Source organism: Pan paniscus, chromosome Y (assembly GCF_029289425.2).
Source record: "Pan paniscus chromosome Y, NHGRI_mPanPan1-v2.0_pri, whole genome shotgun sequence".
NCBI lineage: Eukaryota > Metazoa > Chordata > Mammalia > Primates > Hominidae > Pan > Pan paniscus.
Genome location: NC_073273.2, coordinates 26,172,001 through 26,196,221, shown reverse-complemented (window position 1 = coordinate 26,196,221; position 24,221 = coordinate 26,172,001). Strand labels below are relative to the sequence as shown.

The 24,221-nt window shown below is 41.2% G+C and overlaps 1 protein-coding gene across 9 annotated transcripts; it reads right to left on the bottom strand.

The window, feature by feature from the left end:
- Window positions 1-609: 609 nt before the first annotated feature.
- On the bottom strand, window positions 610-14,555 carry LOC129395739 (RNA-binding motif protein, Y chromosome, family 1 member F/J-like). 9 transcript variants are annotated; one of them, XM_055107164.2, is made up of 12 exons: window positions 14,405-14,542; window positions 13,663-13,721; window positions 12,428-12,540; window positions 11,842-11,945; window positions 8,696-8,873; window positions 6,632-6,784; window positions 4,505-4,619; window positions 3,439-3,549; window positions 2,893-3,003; window positions 1,860-1,970; window positions 1,688-1,776; window positions 610-1,188 (listed from the first exon to the last, which is right to left on the bottom strand). In XM_055107164.2, the coding sequence occupies exons 3-12, from the start codon at window positions 12,534-12,536 to the stop codon at window positions 887-889; spliced, it is 1,383 nt and encodes a 460-aa protein (XP_054963139.1). In that variant the 5' UTR covers window positions 12,537-12,540; window positions 13,663-13,721; window positions 14,405-14,542; the 3' UTR covers window positions 610-886. The 9 variants fall into 9 exon arrangements, with proteins under 9 accessions (XP_054963139.1, XP_054963138.1, XP_054963141.1 ...); XM_055107167.2 differs by having other exon boundaries at window positions 611-1,188; window positions 6,632-6,781; window positions 14,405-14,555; XM_055107163.2 differs by lacking the exon at window positions 13,663-13,721 and having other exon boundaries at window positions 14,405-14,555.
- Window positions 14,556-24,221: the final 9,666 nt, after the last annotated feature.

Here is a 24,221-nt window from a genome sequence, read left to right as displayed (position 1 = left end):
TCTCAAAAAAATGTGATACTATCCCAACCACTCTAGATTATTCCTATCTCTAAGAACATATTACTACACCATTATTTACAACATCCATTGGCAAAATATTCAAGAAAAAATTAACGTGGGTACCTCACAAGACAAAACACTTACTTTCCACTATTTAAACTACGAACATTTAAATTCATTATGGTATGCACCTGAGAAACTTAGCTGGTTCACTTCTGATTTACGTGAAAAAAAAAGTTTTCATTACCGTTATCCTCTTCAGTCACAGAATGCTTCACATAGAATGTTCTGGATGTCTTAAACTTTAGTATCAATACATCTAATTATTTCTTTGACCTGTACTATTCCTCTAAAAAATAAACATTTTCTGGTGAGGCAGACAGTTTTGTAGTCTTTCTGAAGACTTCTCCAACATTTTAACCTTGTTAGTTTTTAAAGAGAAACAGCCTAATTAGAAAACTTGAGCAGCTTGCAAGGGCGACATAACACATCCCTAATTTTGCATCTGTGTTCAAAGAAACAAAGGAAAACGTACAACAAACTACACAATTTACTCTCCTATTGAATTTGCTTTAAGCATGTGCGGCTAACCAATAACACCAGGCATCTTGCAGTACATGTAAAATTTTATTGTGAAAATTTTAAGGTAGATATTACATCTAAACACTTTTCAAATAGCATCAACAAGTATGAAATTACTTTGAAAACAATTCCTTTTCCTTTGAATACCTCAAAAAATTCATGGAGGAAGTCAGTATCTACCTCTCTCCACAAAACCAACATGTTTCTGTCAGTAATATGCAGGTAACGATGCAGAAATAACATTTCAATTTTTGATTTGCAAACAAGGTTTGGTATGCAATAACTATTATTTTGAATGCTTGCTTTAATATCTACTCGAGTCTCCTTTTTCAGATCGACTCTCCCCACCATCTACTATAGATGCCACATAACTTGAGCTACCATATGCTTCACGAGGATCAGGGAGCACCCTACCCAGAGAAGGCGCATTCCTTTGGTCTTTTCTGCAAACATGCTCACGATCACAATAATGAAAATCACCACAGCTCCTTGAGTAACTCTCCCAACTTCTGCCGTATCTATCTCGTGTATTACTATATGCATGGCAGGTGCTTCCACCATAAGACATCCGAGGCCCTCGTGTGGATGGTGCATCATGAGAGGTCCCTGCAGGGTTGATAAAATAATATGTGGGACTACATTTAAACATTTTTACTGCTATCATTAAAGCATGAAGTAGTTAAAGTACTATTTGGAAATATCTGCTTTCCTCCGCCTTTGTTGACAGGATATTAATCAAGTCTTCAATAGTCAGAAGGTTTTATTTAAGAGAAGTGTAAGAGTAGTATTTTGCAGCTTAACAAACTTAATTCTAAAGTAAATGCTCAGTCACATTTTCTTAACGTTAACTGAAGTTCTCACCTTCATATCATTCCCTAGGCTTTATACTGATAATGAGTACCAGATAAGCACTGTTTATTTTATTATTTGTGCACAATGATGAAAATGAATAAATATGTTTCTGGGATGATCAAAAAAAAAAGAATACTCAATATTTAAACATGTTGCATATGTCCTTTACAATTTTCCTTAGAATTTCATTAAAATAACAATCCGGTCTATTAAATAAAATTCTGTAATTTACAAATCCATCCTGGACCCTTACCGTATCCCTGAAATGCATCTCTATAAGAACTTCCACGTAGATGTTCAGAATGATCTCTACCAAGGGCCTCACCGTAGCCATCGTGATAACTAAATTGAAAAAAAAGTCTTTTCAATTTCCGAATGAACAATTTAAGAAATCCATTTGATAAATCCAGATAACATGACAGTACCTATATCCTCTAGAGGAATGTTCATCCCAACTAGAATGACCATAATCACGGTATGCATAGTCTCTAGGTGGTGGAGTATAATCCCTGGTTTCTCGGGAACTTGGACTATTTCTGCGTGCACAAGTTTAAGCAAGGAATGTTAAATTGTCAACTTGCAGTATCCAAAATAGAACTATATTACAACTTAAACACAGTTAAATTGCCAACCATCTAAATAAAATACCCACAGATCCCAAATGCCCAAAATGCCCAAATGCCCAAAAAGCACGTGAAACAGATACTGATAATCAATGATGCAGGAAATGCATTTCAAATAAAAAAGGAGCTTCCACACTTCACACACACACACTGGAAGGGCAATAAATTTTCAAAAGCAGGAAATAACAAGTGTTTGAGAGGATGTAGATAAAATGGAGCCCTGACACAATGTTATTTGGAATGAACAATATAAGAAATCTATTTGATAAATCCAGAAAAAGTTACAGTATCTATATCCTCTAGAGGAATGTTCATCCTGCATAGAATGACCATAGTCTCAGTATGCCTAGCCTCTAGATGGTGGAGCATAATCCCTAGTTTCTCGGGAACTTGGATGATTTCTCTGTGCATAAGTTTAAGCAACAAATTTTAACTTTTCATCTTCTAGTATCGAATACATGACTAACTTACAACTTTAAATTAAAAGGCCAAACATCTAAATAGATATTTCTCCAAATAAAATAGGCAAATGCCCAAAAAGCACAAGGGACAGATACTGATATTCAGTGATTCAGAAAATGCATTTCTTTTTGTTTTATTATACTTTAAGTTCTAGGGTACATGTGCATGATGAGTTAATGGGTGCAGAAAATGCATTTCAAATCCAAAATGAGATATCATATTTCACACACACAGATGAATGGCAATAAATTTTCAAAAGCAGGAAATAACAAGTGTTTGAGAGGATGTAGGTAAATTGGAGCCCTGATACAATGTTAGTTGGAACGAACAATTTGAGAAATCTATTTGACAAATCCAGAAAAAGGTACAGTACCTATATCCTCTGGAATCAGTTTCATGCCGACGAGAATGACCACAATCACGGTATGCATGGCCTCTAGATGGTGGAGCATAATCCCTAGTTTCTCGGGAACTTCGATGATTTCTGTATGCATAAGTTTAAGCAACAAATTTTAAATTTTCAACTTCTAGTATCCGATACATGACTAACTTACAACTTAAAATTAAAAGGCCAAACATCTAAATAGATATTTCTCCAAATAAAATGGGCAAATGCCCAAGATGCACATGGGACAGATACTCATATTCAGTGATTCAGAAAATGCATTTATTTATTTTTATTATACTTTAAGTTCTAGGGTACATGTGCATGATGAATTAATGGGTGCAGAAAATGCATTTCAAATCCAGAATGGGATATCATATTTCACACACACACACTGGAAGGGCAATAAATTTTCCAAAGCAGGAAATAACAAGTGTTTGAGAGGATGTAGATAAATTGGAGCCCTGATAGAACGTTAGTTGGAATGAACAATTTAAGAAATCTATTTGACAACTCCAGAAAAAGGTACAGTACCTATATCCTCTAGAGGAATGTTCATCCCGATTAGAATGACCATGATCACGGTATGCATAGCCTCTAGATGGTGGAGCATAATCCCTCGTTTCTTGGCAACTTGGATGATTTCTGTGTGCATAAGTTTAAGCAACAAATTTTAAATTTTCAACTTCTAGTATCCAATACATGACTAACTTACAACTTAAACAAAATTAAAAGGCCAAACTTCTAAACAGTTTTTCCCCAAATAAAATCGGCAAATGCCCAAAAAGCACATGGGACAGATACTCATATTCAGTGATGCAGAAAATGCATTTCTTTTTGTTTTATTATACTTTAAGTTCTAGGACACAAGTGCATGATGAGTTAATGGGTGCAGAAAATGCATTTCAAATCCAAAATGGGATATCATATTTCAAACACACATTGGAATGGCAATAAACTTCAAACAGCAGGAAATAACAAGTGTTTGAGAGGATGTAGATCAATTGGAATGCTGATACAATGCTAGGTTGGAACGGAACATGATGCAGCTACTATGGAGAAATGTGGTGGTTCCTCAAGAAAACAAACATCATTATCATAGGACCATGCAATTCCACTCATATACACCCAGAACCGAATAGGCATACTCAAACAAATATCGGTGCGTAGAAATACTCGGGTGGAAACAACCCAGATAAAATAATGGGTTAATAGCTTGTGGAAGGAGTGAAGTGCTATGATGTAAATGAACCTTCAGGACATCATGCAAAAGGAGAGGAGACAAATACAAAAAGTCATGTAGTGTTTGAGCACATTAACATTAAATACCCACAACAGGTTAAGTTCAGAGGCAGAACACTGACTGGTGTTATCTAGCAGCTGAGGAAAAGGAGAAACTGGGAGGGACTGCTTAACTGGTAGTTGGAGTTTTAATTTGGAGTAATGAAAATGTTCTGGAAGTCGATGGAGGTAGTTGTTGCCTGGCACAGAACGTATTAAACACCACTTAACTGTTCACCTTATAATATTTAATTTTGTTATGTGAATTTCATCACCACAGAAAAAAAAAATCAACTGTGTTTTTTAATTTTTCCTTTACCCATCGTTAGTTGCATAACCATCATATCTTGGTGACATGCGATCATTTCTCCAGGAAGATATTGTCCCTCTGCGTGGAGGAACTCCATAATTCTCTCTTCTTTGTGACATGGGACCTTTAACATTCAAATGATGGAACATTACGTAAAGAACACCAAATCTGAAACGCTATTTTCTCTTCTCTCAAACAACTTTTTTAAATTATTTCTTCTATGACTCCATTCTTTGTTTCCTAAATTACTAGACAGACATGACACTGTGAATATTTCTCATGGCTTTGGATAATCCCATGGCTTCCACAAGGCCAGTTCTTCTAATGAAGCTGAAGGCAAACATTAATGCTTAGGTAAAAGTTCATTTGTAATGGTTAATAACTACTTAGTTCTTATTTTCCTTTTCATGTAAATTACTGATGACTGTGAGTGACACAGGGAAAACATGTAAAACCATCAAACTCTTCACTGATTTTAAAGTTTACATACATTGTCCTTTCTCAGCCAAAGAAGGTGGATTTTCCAATATCATTCTGTCCATCTCACACACACATAAATACAGCTACCTTTAAATGACTATATGCTAAATGTTTACATAAAAGTTCTTTATCTCTAACTGGTTGGCTCTATCTTAAATGTTGACAAATTTAAATGTATTAGTGAAGATTTTCTAATGATGGTCAGGATTTGCTTTTACTGCAAAGAAAGCAATGCTATGCAAGGGGTCATTACAACATTGTTGCTATTTCAAAATAGAAAGTTTCTCCTTTAATATATTCTTCACTTGCTATTCCTTAGAGGTCAGTGTTTCACATATGATACCTTCACTGGCTAATTTTCCAATGGAAATGTGTTGGCTTGGGTATCCTGAAGCCAATAAATACCTCCTTTCACCGATACTCTACGTATGAAATGTAAAATTGAAAATGGCAGTTTTTAACTTCCTCCATATGTGGATGGAGGACTAAGAAAGAATTTTAATTTGCTCTGCTTAAACTTCCTTGCTAAGAACTTTTATTTATTGTCTTATTTTCTTCTGCTCAGTCTGCAGTCTTACAATTCTCAAAAGTATTACTTGCATTCAACCCTACTGCTCACCTCATGTTGCTTAGTTCTAAATTCTCTCCTCAAATAATTTCAAATCTTACACTAAGGACCTTGTGTTAATGTTTAAACATCCCGGTACAATCTCAATTACTGATTTACATACACCTATATTTCACAACTCTGCATTTCTGTGATATCCACTTAATTTAAGAATTTTGGACTCCTACGTGTCTACCTCTCGAGCCTTAAATTTATTTTTAAATCATATTTAAGCCCAATGACTCCTTGTCTGCTAAATGCTCTTGTAGTTCTTTTGAATCTTCATGCAAGCAGTGAGTATGCCTTGCACATACGCATTACTGAGGTCTCAGAAGCTGGATGGCCAGGCTTAGCGGCTCACACTGTGAGTGAGTGTGGAAGGCTGAGGCAGCTGGACCGCTTGAGCCCCGGGCTTTAACATCAGTTTTGACAATGTAGTCAGATCCTCTCTCTACAAAAACATAGGAAAAAAATGTAGCTAGGTGTGCTGCTGCATGCCTGTAGTTGCAGAAACTCGGGAGGCTGAAACAGCAGAATTGCTTGAGCCCAGGAATTTGAGGCTATAGTAAGCCGTCATCTCACAAATTTGAGGCTATGGTAAGCCGTCATCTCACATAGTGCTCTCTCACCTAGTAAGAGCAAGACTCCAACCCGGCAAAGTCACCGAACAAGCAATTTTTAGAATGGGACACCAGGGGACTTAGGAAATGGAAGAATTAATTACATCAAGAAGCCTACCATCAAAGAATACTGCTAGGAACTTTTAGAAAAATTAAGGGGAATTTTCTAGCCAACACAGGATTAAAAGGAATGTTGGCCTCACTCTAATCACTTCTTTGATCTGCAATGAGAAGCTCAAGTATTTCTTCAACATAAATCTGAAATGTACCTAGTGAGATAGAAACTATAATAAAAGCTATCAATCAGCAATTATGCTCACGTATGTGTCACTTCCCTTTTGTTCAATGAACTTAAAGGTAAGCATTCAGGTAAAACGGCTCATTTTCAGTCATACAAAAACTACGGTCTTTCTGTCAGGTAGCATTTACCTTGGCTTCCCATCCAACTACTGCTTCTTGCCACAGCAGAAGGAGCAGATTTTTTCGGAGGAGGCCCTCCACTTCTTGAAGATGGACCTCTTTTAACTGGAGTGAGTCCCCTAGAATAACTCATCTTGAGATCAGGAGTGTATCCACCATCTTCTGAATTTCAAACAAAATCTTTTTAGTTAACTAACATCACTGTTTCTTAAATGGCTAAGTTTTAGTTGTTTACAAATATTTTCTACATTTTATAACAAATTCACATTTTGTCTAAACTAATAAAATTAGCATTCCTACATGGTATTAGTACACTTCAAGCAATAAAAGTTCATTTAGAAAATCTAGAAAGAAACTCAAGTATCATAATATATCGGTATGAGGGAGAGATGTGGGAAAATGGGGAGTGAACAGGGCAGAAACCTATCACTAAAATATCTAAATATAATAGGCATAAAAATATTAAAAGAAAAATGATAACTGACTGTTTATATCCTTCTGTAATGAGGAAAAATTTTCAAAGCACATCATAAAGATAAACTAATTTCCATTCAAAGAAACTCAAATATTTCCAATACCAAGAAGTCACATATCAGGAAAATACATTGTCTCTAAAATTTGTTAACACAATATAGAATTCTTAAAATTCCCTTATGAGACACTAATTTTCAGATGAGACTATGCTGAATTTTAACAGTCTTTAAGAATTGCATATTCGGTAATATAAACATATTTTTTTACATCTACAAAAATGTAGATATATGCCAATTGCCAGGTGGTGTTACAGGTTAGAATTTATATATACATTCTCGTCCGTGGCAGAGTATAATTGAACCTCACCCTCAAGATCAGTGGAGACAAAATAGCCATGAAGCTATGCATCTTAAACTGGAGCAAACACTGCAATTTCAACTTGAAAACAATCTCCAATTAATTACACGTCTGGTTATTAAAACTCCAAGTTAATTGTTAGAGTTTTGAAGGTTGGTTAATAGATAATACAACTTAACCAACAGGTTTATTTATTTATTTATTCAGATGCACTCTTGCCCTATCACGCAGGCTGGAGTGCCATGGCATAACCTTGGCTCACTGCAGCTTTTGCCTCCCAGGTTCCCGTGATTCTCCTGCCTCAGCCTCCTGAGTAGCTGGGATTACAGGTGCACGCCACCACGCCCAGGCAAATTTTTTTGTATCTTTAGGAGAGACAGGGTTTCACCATGTTGGCCAGGCTGGTCTGGAAATCCTGACCTCGTGGTCCACCTGCCCTGTACTCCCCAGGTGCTGAGGTGACAGGCGTGAGCCACCTCGCCCAGCCCATCCAACAGTTTTTTTTTTCCTTTTTTTTTAAATATATGGTTTGTTTTTCTTTTGGATGTAAAGATGGACCCCTCATTTCTATTCAGTAAATCACTCATAAATATCATTTTCAGTGACTCAGCCTCCAGCAAAGAAAGATTCATACATATCTGTGAAGCCGTGGTTTTTAGAACTTTCCAGAGTCACACACTCTTTTCAGAAATTAAAGTTCTACATTTCTTCAATTGAAAATGCTTTATGGCAGGCCAATGTACAAACTCTCTGTATCAAAATTACAAAGCAATACATTTGCATAGATGTTTCCACATGTAGACACAAGAAAACAAATACTGCAAAATCAATCTTCAGTATTCAGTTACTTTTTCCTGTTGGAAAATTTTAAATATTACATCGTACTTTGATAATACAACTGACACGAAGTTCTGGGCCCTAAAGTAGAAAACTCTAAAGTATAATGAATATAAATGGGTTCTGCAGAAAACCGGTTGAGTACAGGCAATCAGCATTCACAAACACAACCCAGTTTCAAATGTGTGTTACTTCAATGCAAACTTACTATAATTTTAAAACAAATGTTAGATATTAGTTCAATCATTCTTCTAATACGCCTTTAGTACTTAGAAATAAGTTTGCTTATTATCAATAAGCTAATTTTCTCTTCATACAGGAAATAAAAAAATTGAGAAATTTCGATATCGTCAAACTTATTTTCTTTCAGTCCTATGGTTCCATCTTTATATTTTAAAACATTACCCAGGTGTCCTTCATGTGAGGGAAGCCACCCTCTTGTTCCTCCACTGCTTCCTCTTGCAGATCTCAGACTTCCTGAAGGGCTTCTGTTTCTCGAAGAAGCTGGTGGTCTCCGCCTACCATCACTTTGAAAAGATGGTTTCTTGGCTTGTTCTACTTTTATTGCTTTTCCATCCAAAGACTAGAAGTATTAAGGGTACTATCAATAACACTGGCACATTTAACGTATGCACATTTTACAAACATTTTTACATCAACTGTAGTTCAATTCGAGGTATTCTCTCTCAAAAGGAAACTTTTTTTTCTCCTAAAATGAACACATCTTTCGCAATGCCAAATTTGAGACAGTTACTGAGCACATGCCTTCCATTAAGGGACCAAACACAAATTCTATTTTTCAAATTCCTTGAAAACTTCTCCATTATTAAAAAAAAAAAAACTCAAACATAAAAAAAAAAGATTGACCCATCACACATTCTATGGAAGAATGTGGCACATCTGTTTTTTACAATATATAATCCACTTCATCTTTGTAGTCACATCACTGATTTGAAAGTTGCAATGTCCCAACGAAACTTGTGTCATTTAAAAAAAACATGAGCTTACTTTTTCAGAGTGATTAGTCACATTACTCATTATGAGTTGTTTCTTGTTGGATTTGCTAACACTTACATAAAATGTCCCCATATGATTTACAATTCTATATTGACTCTAAAAATGTTTCTGTAAATGTGATCCTTGTTTGATCTCATTAAGTTTTCTTGCCTTACTCATTTCTTACCTTGCCTTAGACGTGCCCCTAAAAAACGAATCTTAATATAGTACTTCAGGTAATTTCTCAGAAATGCTTAACTATCCTAATTAATTTCATAATAACATTTTTCACTGTAATCTTTTCTACAGGCCACAGCAATTTTTGAAAACAGTTCAGCTAATAATGTGATTTTAAAATTACATGGCTTTTGTTATTTGGAGGAAGGACTTAAATCCCTGAACAAGACCCCTTGCAGCCACATCGCCCGTTGTTCCTACCTTGAAACTTCTTTTGTTATTTCTGGGCTCAAAATATTTTCCCCAGATTTGCCCACGGCTGCTTCCTTCCCAGTGTTCTGAAGTCAGCCAAAATTCCTTAACTGTTAATTCCCTCTGAAAACTCGAAGAACCTCCTTTATTGGCCATCTTAACATTAATGTGCATACAACATTCATAGTTATTTTAACACAATAAAATATGTGAGATGAAGTAATTTAGAAATAACGTTGGCTGGGCGCGGTGGCTCACACCTGTAATCCCAATACTTTGGGAGGCCGAGGCAGGTGGATCATGAGGTGAAGAGATACAGCTCATCCTGGCTAACAGGGTGAAACCCCATCCCTACTCAAAGTACAAAATTAGCTGGGCGTGGTGGCATGCCTCTGTAGCCCCTGGTACTGGGAGGCTGAGGCAGGAGAATCGCTTGAACCCGGGAGGCGAAGGTTGCAGTAAGCCAAGATGGCCCCACTGCAATCCAGCCTAGGGCATGCAGCGAGTCTCCATCTTAAAAAACAAACAAACGAACAAAAACTTTACACAAATTAACTGCCCTTTTGCTTGAAAACTAGAGGGAAAAAAGAAATTATCATAGATTCCTATACAGAAGTCAAAATTATCTCCATACCTACCACAAAGCCATGAACCAAAAGCAACTCTCGGTTTCTACCACAGCTTGAAATACTAATTTATAAGGGTGAATAAAAATGTACTTTCTGCTATGTGACAGGAAGTGTGCTAGATGTAACAGAAAGAAAAGCAACTAGCAAGACTTAAATATGCACTATATACAATTTCACGATCAATAGATTAATACATAGTACAGCGAGTAGAAAATACCTACAATACGCAATGAGGAAGAAAATATGAAATCTAAGTGGTTTTTGAAGCATAAATTTTATTTATGAGCCATACACAGGGAAGGATAATTCTCAAGAAGTCTAAAAAAGCACTTTGGGAATAGCCTGAAGACTAACAGGACCTAAAAACAGATTGGGATAACGTTATTTATTTATTTTATTTATTTTTTGTTGTTTTGAGACGGATTCTTGCTCTGTTGCCAGGCTGGAGTGCATCGGCGTGGTCTCGGCTCACTGCAACCTCTGCCTCCTTGGGTTTAACCGATTCCCCTGCCTCAGCTTACTGACTAGCCGGAACTACAGGCACACACAACCAGATGCAGCTAATTTCTTTTTTTTTTTTTTTTTTGTATTTTAGTAGCAACAGGGTTTCACCATGTTGGCCATTATGGTTTCTTTCTCCTGACCTTGTGATCTGCCCGCCTTGGCCACCCAAAGTGTTGGGATTACACGCATGAGCCACCATGCCCGGCATGATTGGGATAATGCTATAAAGCAAAAAACACTAAAGAGCACAGAATGGAATGCTCTTGACTACAATGTAAAGGAATTCAATAATTAACATAATTACATAGAAGTTTAAAGCTTAAGTAAACACACAATCTCTAGATTTAAGACTCAACAGGACAAGAGACCATTGGTTCAATCAAAACAAGTCCTCAAACACACTGGGGAAATGAGTAATTAGCTATTCATGTTACATAAATTACTCTGGTGACAGGAAAGAAATGTCCTTAGGAGAAAAAGCAAGCACGGAGCCAAGAATGCCAGTTACTTCTTCTGTTATCTGACTTCAATGTTCTCATATTATTTTCTATTTTCAACTACTTAACCTTTCCGTAAATGTAAGGGTCTCATTTAAATACACTTTTGCAAGAATATATTTTCATAAAATACATTCTTCAAGAAGGAAAGAGTCTTTCCTTCTTGTGCATCTGTTATTAATAGCATTTAATAAATATTGACTTATTACTTTCATTTACATGAGGGTTCCTTTTAAGTTTTAAAGCTCTTCAAAACCTTTTAAAATCTATTTGCACTCATATCGAAATACAAACATAGAAAAAGGTTACCAAATATTAATTTATAGAATGTTAATTCCAATACCCTTCCAACTACACTTGCACGTATATGGCACAAAAAAGAGGATGGCTTCATATGTCATTCTACTATCTTCAAAAGTTTAGTAATATTAAAAAGACCTAGAAATATTGTTAATTGAAGAACAGAGTTAGAATATTAGTAATAAGGGACTCTTACCTTTCCATTCATATCTTTGGCAGCATTCTTAGCATCTGCAGGGTTCTCAAAAGTAATAAATGCAAAGCCTCTGGATTTGCTGGTTCGATCCTTTATCAAAAGAACTAAAATATATGAAAACATTTTACATTCATATAATGGACTCATCAAGGTACTCACCATCTAAAGGTTACATCAAACTAAAAAATAATTGCATTTCACATCACTATTATGGTTCTCAGTACTCAGTCACCCCTACAGTCAGTCTAGTTTATTCCAGTTTGTTTCGGAACTCCACAGCACATTTACTTTCCCTCATTTTCCTTTCTAAGTAGTAGGTTATCCTTTCCACAGAACCTTAACCTACTACTATGAGAATTTTCCAAATATCAAACGGATACTACAAAATAAGAGTTTAAAATGCATAAGGCATTTTAACGTAGGTATACAATGAACTTCGAAAAAATATATTTTTTCAAAACATATATATATAACATACATATTTTAAACATACATATTGAAATATACATGTGAAAATACACACACACACACACACACACACACACACACACACACACACACACAGAGACACGGTTTGAAGAGTTACCTTCTGATATGGGACCATGTTTCCCAAATACTGCTTTAAGCATCTTCTCATTGGTTTCTCTATTGAGGCCACCAATGAAAAGCTTGCCAGGATGATCTGCTTCTACCATTGTGCTGTAAATGGTAAAAAATTATCTATATTTAGATATAAATAAGCTAAAAAGAGAAAATTTTATTACGTACTGTGCTGAAAACCCAAGTAAAATTCCCTTCCCGAGGCTGACATCTTTTTAGTATTTCTTACTTTATATATGTAAAATTTGTAACACTCAGAGCAGAGGGGCACTAACTTCATGGACAAATGCTGCATTTTAGTATGTACCTGACAAAATCTCACTTCTAAAAATTAGATAAGAAAAGCTATTGTAATTTTCCTCAGTTGCAATATGAAGAATGTCCCCATTTAAATAATTTTATTTGAAAAGAATCTATTTATGAGGTACAGTGTGATGTTTTGCATATTTTCTTTCTTGAGATGTATGTCTCCTGTTGCCAAAGTGAACTGCTCACTGCAGGCTCTTCCACCCAGCCTCAACTGATCTTCCTACATCTCAGCTTCCCAAGTAGCTAGTACTACAGGCGCTTTCTACCACAGCTGGGCAATTTTTTGTATTTTTAAAAATAGACAAGGGTTTCCCCATAGTGCCCAAGCTAGTCTCCAAATCTTCGGCTCAAGTGTTCTGCCGGCTTGGGACTACCAAAGTGATGGGATTTCAAGGGTGACTCACCACACTCAGCATGATATTTGGATAAGAGATTAAATCGAGCTACTTAAAATGTTCTAGGAGGAGAATATTCTAAATATTTTACCATCTTTTAGTGATTTGAAATATACAATAGGTCAAAGATCCCCGAACCCTAGCCTTCAACCCGTACCTATCTGTGGCCTGAACGTGATGCCGGAGGATGACATGTAATACCTGTCTGTGGAGAATGTAACGCCTGAGGATGACCTGAGGTGGTACACTTTTATCCGGAAACCATCCTCCCTACTCCCTCGCTGGCCCTCCCTGTCCCCGTGACAGCCTCACTGCCCCACCTGGCCTCTGTCACATTGCTCCTACCGGAAGACCCGCCCCACCACGTGCCCCTCGGAGCCCTGCCGCCAGCCCCCACTCCCAAACGTGTCCACCTCGCCGCCTTCTTCCCCTGCGCAACCCTTGTCTGAGGAAAAACTGACTTCTACTAAACCAGTCCCTGATGCGAAAATAGCAATGAAAGAGTCCATTACGTTACCCAGGCTGGTCTCAAACTCCTGACTTCAAGCCATCCTCCGACCTCCACTTCCCAAAATGCTAGGATTACAGGAGTAAGGCAGTGTGCCAGGTTAACAGAATAACTTAAGCGCATCTATTTTGTTCCAGTTTTCGGCTATCTAACTCCATTTATCTCGGTTACACCCACTTATTCGGTTTAAATTATTTACGGTGCCAAAGATACATGAAACATCTTTCAAATACTGTCATACAACGAAGGAGACAATCACAGGCTTTACAGAGGCAAACTGAAACTCAGATTATTTGTGGCCCCATATTTCTACATACACTAAAGTAACACAATTTATGTCAAAATTTGATAATTTCTTCCAAGCAAATCAGACACGCGACATGTGCTAACTAAAAGTGTGACTTTTTAATCGCAGTGGTTAAGTGTATTGCCTGTATTCTGAATTATGACCACATTCACAGAGAAAACCCGCTTTAATAAAAAGTGCACATGAAAACAAATGGCGGCTTAGCACCATCTCCCACAACTAGTCGGACATATTAGGCACTTAAAGGTAGAATCCTCAGCAAAAATCAATGAGTTTAACGAAAGTGAGTCTCTTAATAGCACTGAGGAGTTCTTTCCCCCACTGACTCCTCCCGTAATTCAACAACCACACATAGAAAACCCATCCCCTTTTGTAGACAAAATCCCAAACCTTTGCTTTCTATTCTTGCCGAGAGACCCAGCTGTCCAGAGAAACAGAAAATACCTGCGATTTTTAGTAGGACAAAGAGCCTGAGGTTCGCCTGGCCCTCAGGCCGTACGGAACCGGCTTCGGAACACCACAGGGCCAACTGCGGGAAGGACAGCGGCAGCTACCCTGAGAGGGAAGGACGCCAGAAGCCGTGCCCGGAAATCCCGCCTACCTCCAGCGGCCAATCATTGCGAAGGCGGTGGGCGTCAGCCAGTTCCTGCGAAGGCTGTGGGCGTGTCCTGAGGCCCCTCCGCCCCAGCTGGCCTGCAGCTCCATCATCTCGCGGTAACTCTTCCGAGACCACGCTTGTGCCATGTGGCGGGCGGCGGTGGAATAAGGCACACGCGAACTGTGAGCCCTTTGCAATTGTGGGCATGGAAGACCTACACCCTAACTGGCATCCTGAGTGTGGCAAGACATTAATTAACCCACAGGGAACACATGAAACATCTCACTTCATTAGGCAGGCTAGGCTGATGGTACCGAATATTGCAGATCCAGAGGGGAGAGAGAGGGACAAGCGCTGCCCGCTGGGGCGAGGGCAGCGGCGGTGGCTTGGGGGGATTGGGGCAGGGCGGGTGCGTGGGACTAAAGTTGACTGGTACGTTGCTGAGGTGGAATTCCTCTGCACCAGAAGCTGAAACCCTGCAAGGATTCTGTCAGGTCTAGGCAAATACATACTCCGAGTTCCATGGTTCCTCCCTGAGGATGCTGTACTCACAGGGGCATTCCAAAGGACTTCTCATCCTGTGTCCTGGGCACACGGGAGGCCTACCGCCATGGTCGCCAATGCAGTGATCCGTGTGCACTGCTTTGCTGGTGCAGAGGCTCTCACAAATGCAGTGGTGGCCGTGGTGCCTGCTAGCGGGGCTCTGGAAGCCAGGGCCTTGGCATCCGACTCCAGGGCTGCTGTGCGCAGCTAACCCTGCTGGGTATCTGAGCCGCAGTGTGAGAGTGACAGGCTAAGGGCCCTGTGGGGCTCCCCAGGAACCCTGTTCCACATAGGTGTAGGATGTGGTTCTCAGCAGGGCAAGGCCCGCAGGCCTCTCCTGGAGTTGCCCCCAGAGTCGAGGGGTGCCGGGGGAGGGGGTGGGGGGTGGGAGGCACAGGCTTTGCTCTGTTGGAGCCTCAAGGAGGGCACCATGTTAAGGCTGGAGGCTGTGCAGGAGAGGATGGTCTGTGCACAGAGCAGGAAGACAACCCTGGGGGAAGAGGCATGCTAGTGGGGGATGACATCATTGCAGAGATGGAGGTGGTGGCCAAGGAGGAGGCCAATGTGGAGCCACAGCAGGAGGACCTGCAGGCACAGCCTGGCCCTGGCCCCAGTACGCCCCGGCCAGCAAGAGACTCGCTGGACGTCCTTCACTTGGAGCTCCGCTACGTGAATGTCCCAGGCCACATGGCATCCCCGGCTTCTGGGCCAGAGCCATATCCTTGCAGCTTCCAATTCGGGATGGTTGGCAGCAGGGGATGGGCGCCGAGCTCCCGGGAGCGGAGGTGGGGGGAAACAAGGTGGTAGGCACTGGCGGTCAGCCAGGATTCAGGGCATGGGGGACAACAAGGGGAACCGAGAACAGGCTCATGCACATAGGAGGGCAGCTGAATTGCATGTGCCCTGAGGGCATGTGGTAGGGACAGGAAGCCAAGCACAGCACTCACCAGGGAGAACAGCAGCGCCAAGGACCCATCATAACAGCAGAAAGTTGAAGGATACGATTCACTGGGAAAGTCCCTGGAGGAAGGGGAGTCTGCATGCCCATGCCAGCCATGGAACTTCCCTGCTCCCCTTGCCTGTGTCCAGCAAGCTTACCCCAGAAACACAAGGTGCTCAAGACTCGATGTCACTGTGCACGGGGCTGCTGTCCTATGCAAGGCAGGCACTGTCTCCCCAGACACAATTTCTTCCCTGTGCCAGCACTGCACCCAAAGATGTTTAGGCCCTGAGTATATATAAGCTCCCTTGAAACCACTCGAGCTCCATGGGGAGAGCCAGGCACAGCCCCGTAGCTACTTCTACCCACAGCGGTTGCCTGGGGTGGACACGTGCACCCCTCAGGGAGACCAGGAGAAGGAGAGACCACACACTCAGACAGCAGCAGAGCCTGTCTAGCACCCAGCACAGGAGGGCCTCCTGCAGCTCAGAAACGCCGAGCAAGTAGTCGCCTCACACAACAACACCCCGCCCCCAACCCCCTGCCCACTTCTTCAGTGCCAGTCCCTGGTCAGAGCAGGTTGTCTGGGCCTGCCTCCACCCACCACCAAGACCACCACAGCTCTGATGGTGCCCTCCACGCCAGACAGAGACAGAGGGCCTGGAAGGGAAGGTGCCCTGCCCCACACTCTCCGTGCTCTTGCAAAGTTGCAGGGTGTTTCCTTGCACGCCCACCCAATCATCTGGCGGCTCCTTGACCAGAGGCAGCTTGTGCGGCACACCCAGATGTTGGCCGGGATCACAAATGATGATGAAGTCCTGCTAAGCTACGTACGTGATGGATTTGCAGGTCAGGCTAAGGAGCCTGAGTCTTCGGGAGGGGTCTGGTGTCTGGGTCAGGTTGAGGTACCCCTGGGACCCGGGGGTGTCTCAATGAGAGAGTTGGGAAGGAGAAACACACGCTTCACCCCAGCTAACAGGTCACCTCACCCCAGCTACATGAAATGCTGCTTTGAGTACGTCCTCTTTCTCCTTCTTGGCCAGGTAAGGGGAGGAAAGCAACTCTTCCGGGTACCGGCGGCAGGATGAAGTTTTCCTTTTATCACAGTCTTTACTTCCACAATGAAGTGATCATTCGGGAGTACTGCCTTGGCGTCCTCGGTAAGGAGCGCCTCCCAGCATGGTAGGGGAGCTGGTGTGTGGGAGGGTAGGTCTGGCATGAACCTTCCTGACTCCTCTCTCTGCAGGATACGGGATGTCTCATTCCACTGCAGTCTAGCGGTTGTGGGATCAGGAAGGTCAAGCCTCCAGCTGCAGGCCGTACAGCTCCTACCTGACCTTCTTCAGCTGGTTGGCTGAGCATGACTGCCCAGGTTCTGGCAGGATTGCTGAGGTGAGCGCCAGGTAGGGCATCATGGGAAAGGATCTTGCTGGTCATTCCTTGGCCTCTGGGGAACTGGCTTTGAGCCATGACCTGAACTAACCTATACCCACTTCTGCAGTCCCCTAGATCATCAGCCAGAGCCTGTAGCTCAATCCCCTGCAGTACTTCTCCAGGGAGGGAGGCCATTAGAGCGTGAACAGAGAGGAGGCCAGGTGAGCAGTCTAGGGCTGGGGACTGAGAGGCGGTTGATTCCTGGAGTTGTGCCCCACATGGAGAATCCAAGCCTCAGGGAGGTGACTGCAGTGAGCAATCCCACGCCATCCATGGGCTGGCGGAGAAATGGCCATCAAAGAACTGTAACACCCACATTTTAGGATTGGGGCACCTTAAGCCGCCTAAGAGGAATAAGTGTCTAAGGTCAGTGGGTGAGAAGCAAGGCTCAAGTGGTGGCTGTCTCATCATCCCTCACCGGCTGAGGCCTGAGGCCGGCTACCACTTGGGGCTCAGTTTGGGCTCAACCAGGGCCCTCTCACCCTCCACGCAGATATCCTCCCAAGGCCCCTCTCTACGTCCTCCCTGATGGGCTGTCCCACGCCCATCATTTTTTGTTACAATGATCCCAGGCTTCCCTGAGATGCTTTCTGCCCTCTGCCATCATCACTCACACTTCCCTGCCCCACCCTGCCCCACCAGACAAGAGAGGCCGCTACACAGGGAATCTGGAGAACCACACTGGGCTCACAGGGGAGGAAATGTGAAGAGATTGCAAAATGGATGAGCCCTTCATTGTGTGTCCAGGGAGGGAAGCTGGCTGGGAATTAAGGCCCACCTGAGTAGTGGTGTGGACACCCAGTGTTACTTATCATGATGCAGACCTGCTTTCTCACATCCCCTCATATTAATATGGAAGTTATTTTCTTGGAGTAGTGAAACAATGTGCACAAAGAAATAGTGTTTGTTCAGATTTGTGTAGAAATACAGCAGACGCGTCCCTTTTCCTTTACAATTCTCATGTGAGACTTGAAGTGTTTATTGAGTTGTAAGATACATTTTGATGGTTCTGCCCACAGCAAATTTTATGATCATGTTTGCACTGCAGAGACATGGAATCCAGAAAAGTTTTGAGTGACTTTCAGCTTCTTTTAGAGTACTTACTTGTAAATTTTGAATTTTTTTCCGTATAGTTCTCTTCAGTTTATTATTTTAATTTTATATGCAAGGTGATTCATTTGTTTTATTTGCCTTTTGTGGAAACTTCGTTTTAATGTACTTTCTGTTTTCTGTTAGATATGCGAGTTGAACTGTGAGTACAAAATTTTTATTTGCATTATTTAGTTGTTTTGGGGTGTCTGTGTGTGTTTTGAGGAGTATTGCTCTGTCACCCAGGCTGGAGTGAAGTGGCAGGATCTTGGCTCAACCTCAACCTCCGCCTCCCAGCTTCAAGCAATTCCCCTGCCTCGGCCTTCTGAGGAGTTGGGATTACTGGTGCATGCCACCATGTGCAGCTAATTTTTGTATTTTTAGTCAAGACTGGGTTTCACCATATTTGCCAGGCTGGTCTCCCACTCCTCACCTCAAGTGATCCACCCACTTTTGCCTGCCAAACTGCTAGGCTTACAGCGTGAGCCACCATGCCCAGCCTCATTTATTTCTTTATGTATTAGAACCCTTCTTCTACTCTCTTCATGTACACATATTTTAGAGTGATTGAAAGAATGTATTTTATTTATTTAGTCAATAGTACAATTTTAAAAGTAATCTTTTTATTCAGTAAATACAGTATTGTGAATAGGTTAAGCCTTGTATAGTATTGTCATTCTCTCTTTCATAAATTTTTCAAGAACTCTGATACTGTTTCCATCCCCCCGCCTCCGAGGAGAACATGCAGATAGGTCCAAAAAATTGTGGAAGTGAGTGGGTAGGAAAATATAATTTGAAGGCCGGACGGGGTGGTTCACGCCTGTAATCCCCACACTTTGGGAGGCCAAGGCTGGTGGATTACCAGACGTCAGAAGTTCAAGACCAGCCTGGTCAACATGGTGAAACCCCATCTCTACTAAATATTCGAAAATTAGCTGGGCATGGTGGCAGGTTCCTGTAATCCTAGCTATTTGGGAGGCTGAGGCAGGAGAATCGGTTGAACCCAAGAGGCGGTGGTTGCAGTGAGCCAAGATCACGCCACTGCACTACGGCCTGGGTCACGAGACCAAAGCTTTGTCTCCACCACCCCACAACCCCCAAAAAGCATTATTTTGGGAAAAACCCATCCAGCACTTGTAAAAATAAGGAATTATTAGGCATGGCCACTCTAGTGGTCTAAAACACACTTTGAAATTCTTCTCAAACCCATTTGAAAATATTCCTGATGGAGCTGAACACAGTACTCTGCCTAAGTCTCCTGCTCTCATGGGGACAAACCCCTTAGGAGCCCCCGACCAGTACATCACGCAGTCTAACACCCTGATAACACTATGCCGAAGGAACATCCAATGGAGAGACTCAAAGAAACAGAACAAGGTGTCTGAGCATCTCAGCAGTCCAGCCCCTGCTATTTGAGTCACGCTAGCCATGGCACCAGGGAGATGAGAAGACACCCGCCAATGTCCCCATCTTTGGCCATCACTAGATTGCATCCTCCTGAGTGCCTCTGAACCACATTCATTTGGCTGAGAGACTGAGGGCGATTGCAGAGACTGACCGTTAGGAAATTATAATTATGGTTTTAAGCCACTAAGTTTTAGATAATTCTGAAAAGCACTTCAGACTCCTAGAAAAACTGAGTTGTCTACTGACTTCATTGCAGAGAGCTGTAAAGGCCAACATCATGAATGCTAATACCCTGGAAAAGTCAAATCATCCAGACTCTTCTAAGCACAACAGATCTTTAATGTCCCTTCGCTATGGCTGGAGAATAATCTAACATGTATCTGATAGAGTTGTTTGAAAGCCTCTGTTCACATCTCTCAGACTGGTATGGGTCAACTCTGGTCTGGTTTAATTCTAGGCAACTGCAGCAGCTCACCTTTCATTTAGGTCATGGCCTACCCTGATTTTTTTGATCACTGACTGTGTCTTTGTCTGTGTGTGTATGTTTTGTGTGTTACCATATTTTATCTGAGGAGGCTAAATAGTAGTACTATAATTGTTTTGTAAACATAAAACATTCCAGGAAGTCAATATTGCTGATCAATCCAGCTTTAAAACAGATACGCAATTAGACATGACAAGATGCCACGTCTAGTATCGTACCAAAGCTAGCCAAGCTTGGTGGCCCATGGATGTTATCCCAGCTACTTGGAAGGCTGATGCAGGAGAATCCATTGAACCCTGGTGATGGAGTTTGCAGTAAAGTGAGATCACACCACTGTGCTCCAGCCTGGGCAGCAGAGCGAGACGCTGTCTCAGAAATAAAAAGAGAATAAAATAATAAAATAGGAGAGATCATGGGAGAGAGAAATGCATACAGCTGGGTGGGCACTGTGGCTCATGCCTGGATCCCAGCATTTTGAGAGGCTGATGTGGGTGGATCACTAAAGGAAAGGAATTCAAGACCAGCCTGAGCAAATATTGTGAAACCTGGTCTCTACTGAAAATACAAAGAATTTGCCAGGATTGGTGTCATATGATTGCAGTCGCAGCTGCTTAGGAGGGTGTGACTGGACGATTGCTTGAACCCGTGATAAGGAGGGAGCAGTGAGCTGAGATCACGCCACTGCACTCCAGCCTAGGTGACAGGGCAGGATTCTGTCTGAAAAAAAAAATAAATCAGTGAGAGAGAAAGATACAGAGACAAAAAGAAAGAAAGACAGGAAGGAAGAAAGGAAGGGAGGGAAGGAGGAAGGGAATGAAAATTTGTACCTAACAGTTGTAAATACTTTTGGCATACATGTGATATTTTGATACAAGTAATGTGAACTGGTAAGGGAGGGATCAAAGAGGGGATGGGGGTGGGTTAAATTATACTTGCTTAGAAGGAATCATATCTAGTGTTCAGTGGCACAGGATGACTACACCTAATAATGATTTATTGTACATCTCAAAATAATTAAAAGAGCAAAGGTGAAATGTCGCTGATACCAAGAAAAGATACGCCAGACTCAGTGAGGTGGAATGTCGCTCATAATAAGAAAAGATATGCCAGACTCAGTGGCTCACTGCTATAATCACAACACTTTGGGAAGCCAGGAAAGGAGGATCATTTCGGTCTGGGAATTTGAGACCAGCCTGAACAACATATCCAAAGCATTGTCCCTACCACACACACACAAACACAAAAGCTGGGCATGGTGGTTGGTGTGTGTCCGTAATTCCAGCTACTTGGGAGGCTGAAATGGAAGGCTTGCACATTTGAACCCCGTGTTCAAGGCTGCAGTGAGCTATGATGGTGCCACTGCAGTCTAGGCTGGACAACAGTGTGAGACCTTGTCTCTAAAAAAGAAAAAAGAATCGATAACTGCTTGAACTGAAGGATACCCTATTTATTATTGATATATTTGTTGATTGACATAATTATTTTTGTGTTGGAGTCGCACTGTGTCACCCAGGCTAGAGTGCATGGTGCAATATCGGCTCACCGCAGCATCAGGCTCCCAAGTTCAAACCATTGTCCTGCCTGAGCCTCCCAATTAACTGCAACGTACTACAGGCAGGCACCACCATGCCCGGCTAATTTTTGTATTTTTGGTAGAGATGGGGTTTCATGGTGTTGGCCAGCCTGGTCTTCAACTCCTGTCCTAAAGTGCTCTGCAAGCCTCGGCCTCCCCAAGTGTTAGAATTAGAGACCTGAGCCATCACACATGGACAGTAAGATACACAAGACTCGGGGGATTTATCTTTTCACTTCATCCTCACAATGCTACAGGTGAATGAAAACACTTCATAACACGAATAACTCACTTGAAAATCAAAGTTGGTAACTTCTCCCTTTAAAATTATTTGTAAACTTACCCTATAAAAATTGATGATTGTGTCAAAATTTTTCAAGAACATACTTCCTCCTTGCAGATTAGTCTGTCAATTGTAAGAATTATGGACTGCAAAACTTCTGGAACTTGATGTATTTCATTTCTTTAGTTTGTATAATCAGGAAAATTAATTCATTTAGTTATTTCGGTCTAAATATTTTTATCATTCAATGATGTCTTAAAACTTTAAGCAATCCCGTCGGAAACTTTATGCTGTTGTTTATGTTTTATACACTTCACTTTCCTCTAAGTATGAGGTTTAAAGTGTTTCCATTCATATTATCAATTAAATACGATAGGCTGACAGTGGAGGCACATGCCTATGATCTTAGCACTTCGGGAGTCTGAGGAGGGTGGATCAGGATTTTAAGAACAGCCTGGCAAACAAGGTGAAACGCTGTCTGCACTAAAAATACAAAAATTGGCCCAGCTGTGCTGCACACATATCTAATACCAGTTACTCAGGATGCTGAGGCAGGAGAATAGCTTGGACCCAGAAGGCAGTGGTTGCCATAAGCCAAGACAGAGCCACTGCACCCCAGCTTCGGCGACAAAGCTACACTTCATCTCAAAAAAATGTGATACTATCCCAACCACTCTAGATTATTCCTATCTCTAAGAACATATTACTACACCATTATTTACAACATCCATTGGCAAAATATTCAAGAAAAAATTAACGTGGGTACCTCACAAGACAAAACACTTACTTTCCACTATTTAAACTACAAACATTTAAATTCATTATGGTATGCACCTGAGAAACTTAGCTGGTTCACTTCTGATTTACGTGAAAAAAAAAGTTTTCATTACCGTTATCCTCTTCAGTCACAGAATGCTTCACATAGAATGTTCTGGATGTCTTAAACTTTAGTATCAATACATCTAATTATTTCTTTGACCTGTACTATTCCTCTAAAAAATAAACATTTTCTGGTGAGGCAGACAGTTTTGTAGTCTTTCTGAAGACTTCTCCAACATTTTAACCTTGTTAGTTTTTAAAGAGAAACAGCCTAATTAGAAAACTTGAGCAGCTTGCAAGGGCGACATAACACATCCCTAATTTTGCATCTGTGTTCAAAGAAACAAAGGAAAACGTACAACAAACTACACAATTTACTCTCCTATTGAATTTGCTTTAAGCATGTGCGGCTAACCAAAAGCACCAGGCATCTTGCAGTACATGTAAACTTTTATTGTGAAAATTTTAAGGTAGATATTACATCTAAACACTTTTCAAATAGCATCAACAAGTATGAAATTACTTTGAAAACAATTCCTTTTCCTTTGAATACCTCAAAAAATTCATGGAGGAAGTCAGTATCTACCTCTCTCCACAAAACCAACATGTTTCTGTCAGTAATATGCAGGTAACGATGCAGAAATAACATTTCAATTTTTGATTTGCAAACAAGGTTTGGTATGCAATAACTATTATTTTGAATGCTTGCTTTAATATCTGCTCGAGTCTCCTTTTTCAGATCGACTCTCCCCACCATCTACTATAGATGCCACATAACTTGAGCTACCATATGCTTCACGAGGATCAGGGAGCACCCTACCCAGAGAAGGCGGATTCCTTTGGTCTTTTCTGCAAACATGCTCACGATCACAATAATGAAAATCACCACAGCTCCTTGAGTAACTCTCCCAACTTCTGCCGTATCTATCTCGTGTATTACTATATGCATGGCAGGTGCTTCCACCATAAGACATCCGAGGCCCTCGTGCGGATGGTGCATCATAAGAGGTCCCTGCAGGGTTGATAAAATAATATGTGGGACTACATTTAAACATTTTTACTGCTATCATTAAAGCATGAATTAGTTAAAG

Excerpts from the sequence above, each read along its gene's own strand:
- LOC129395739 (XM_055107163.2), bottom strand. The coding sequence starts at position 12,536 with ATGGTAGAAGCAGATCATCCTGGCAAGCTTTTCATTGGTGGCCTCAAT. Across the intron at positions 1,971-2,892 it reads ACTGATTCCAGAGGATATAG|AAATAGTCCAAGTTCCCGAG; the intron begins GTACTGTACCTT and ends TTGTGCACGCAG. Across the intron at positions 1,777-1,859 it reads CATTCCTCTAGAGGATATAG|TTATCACGATGGCTACGGTG; the intron begins GTACTGTCATGT and ends TTTTCAATTTAG.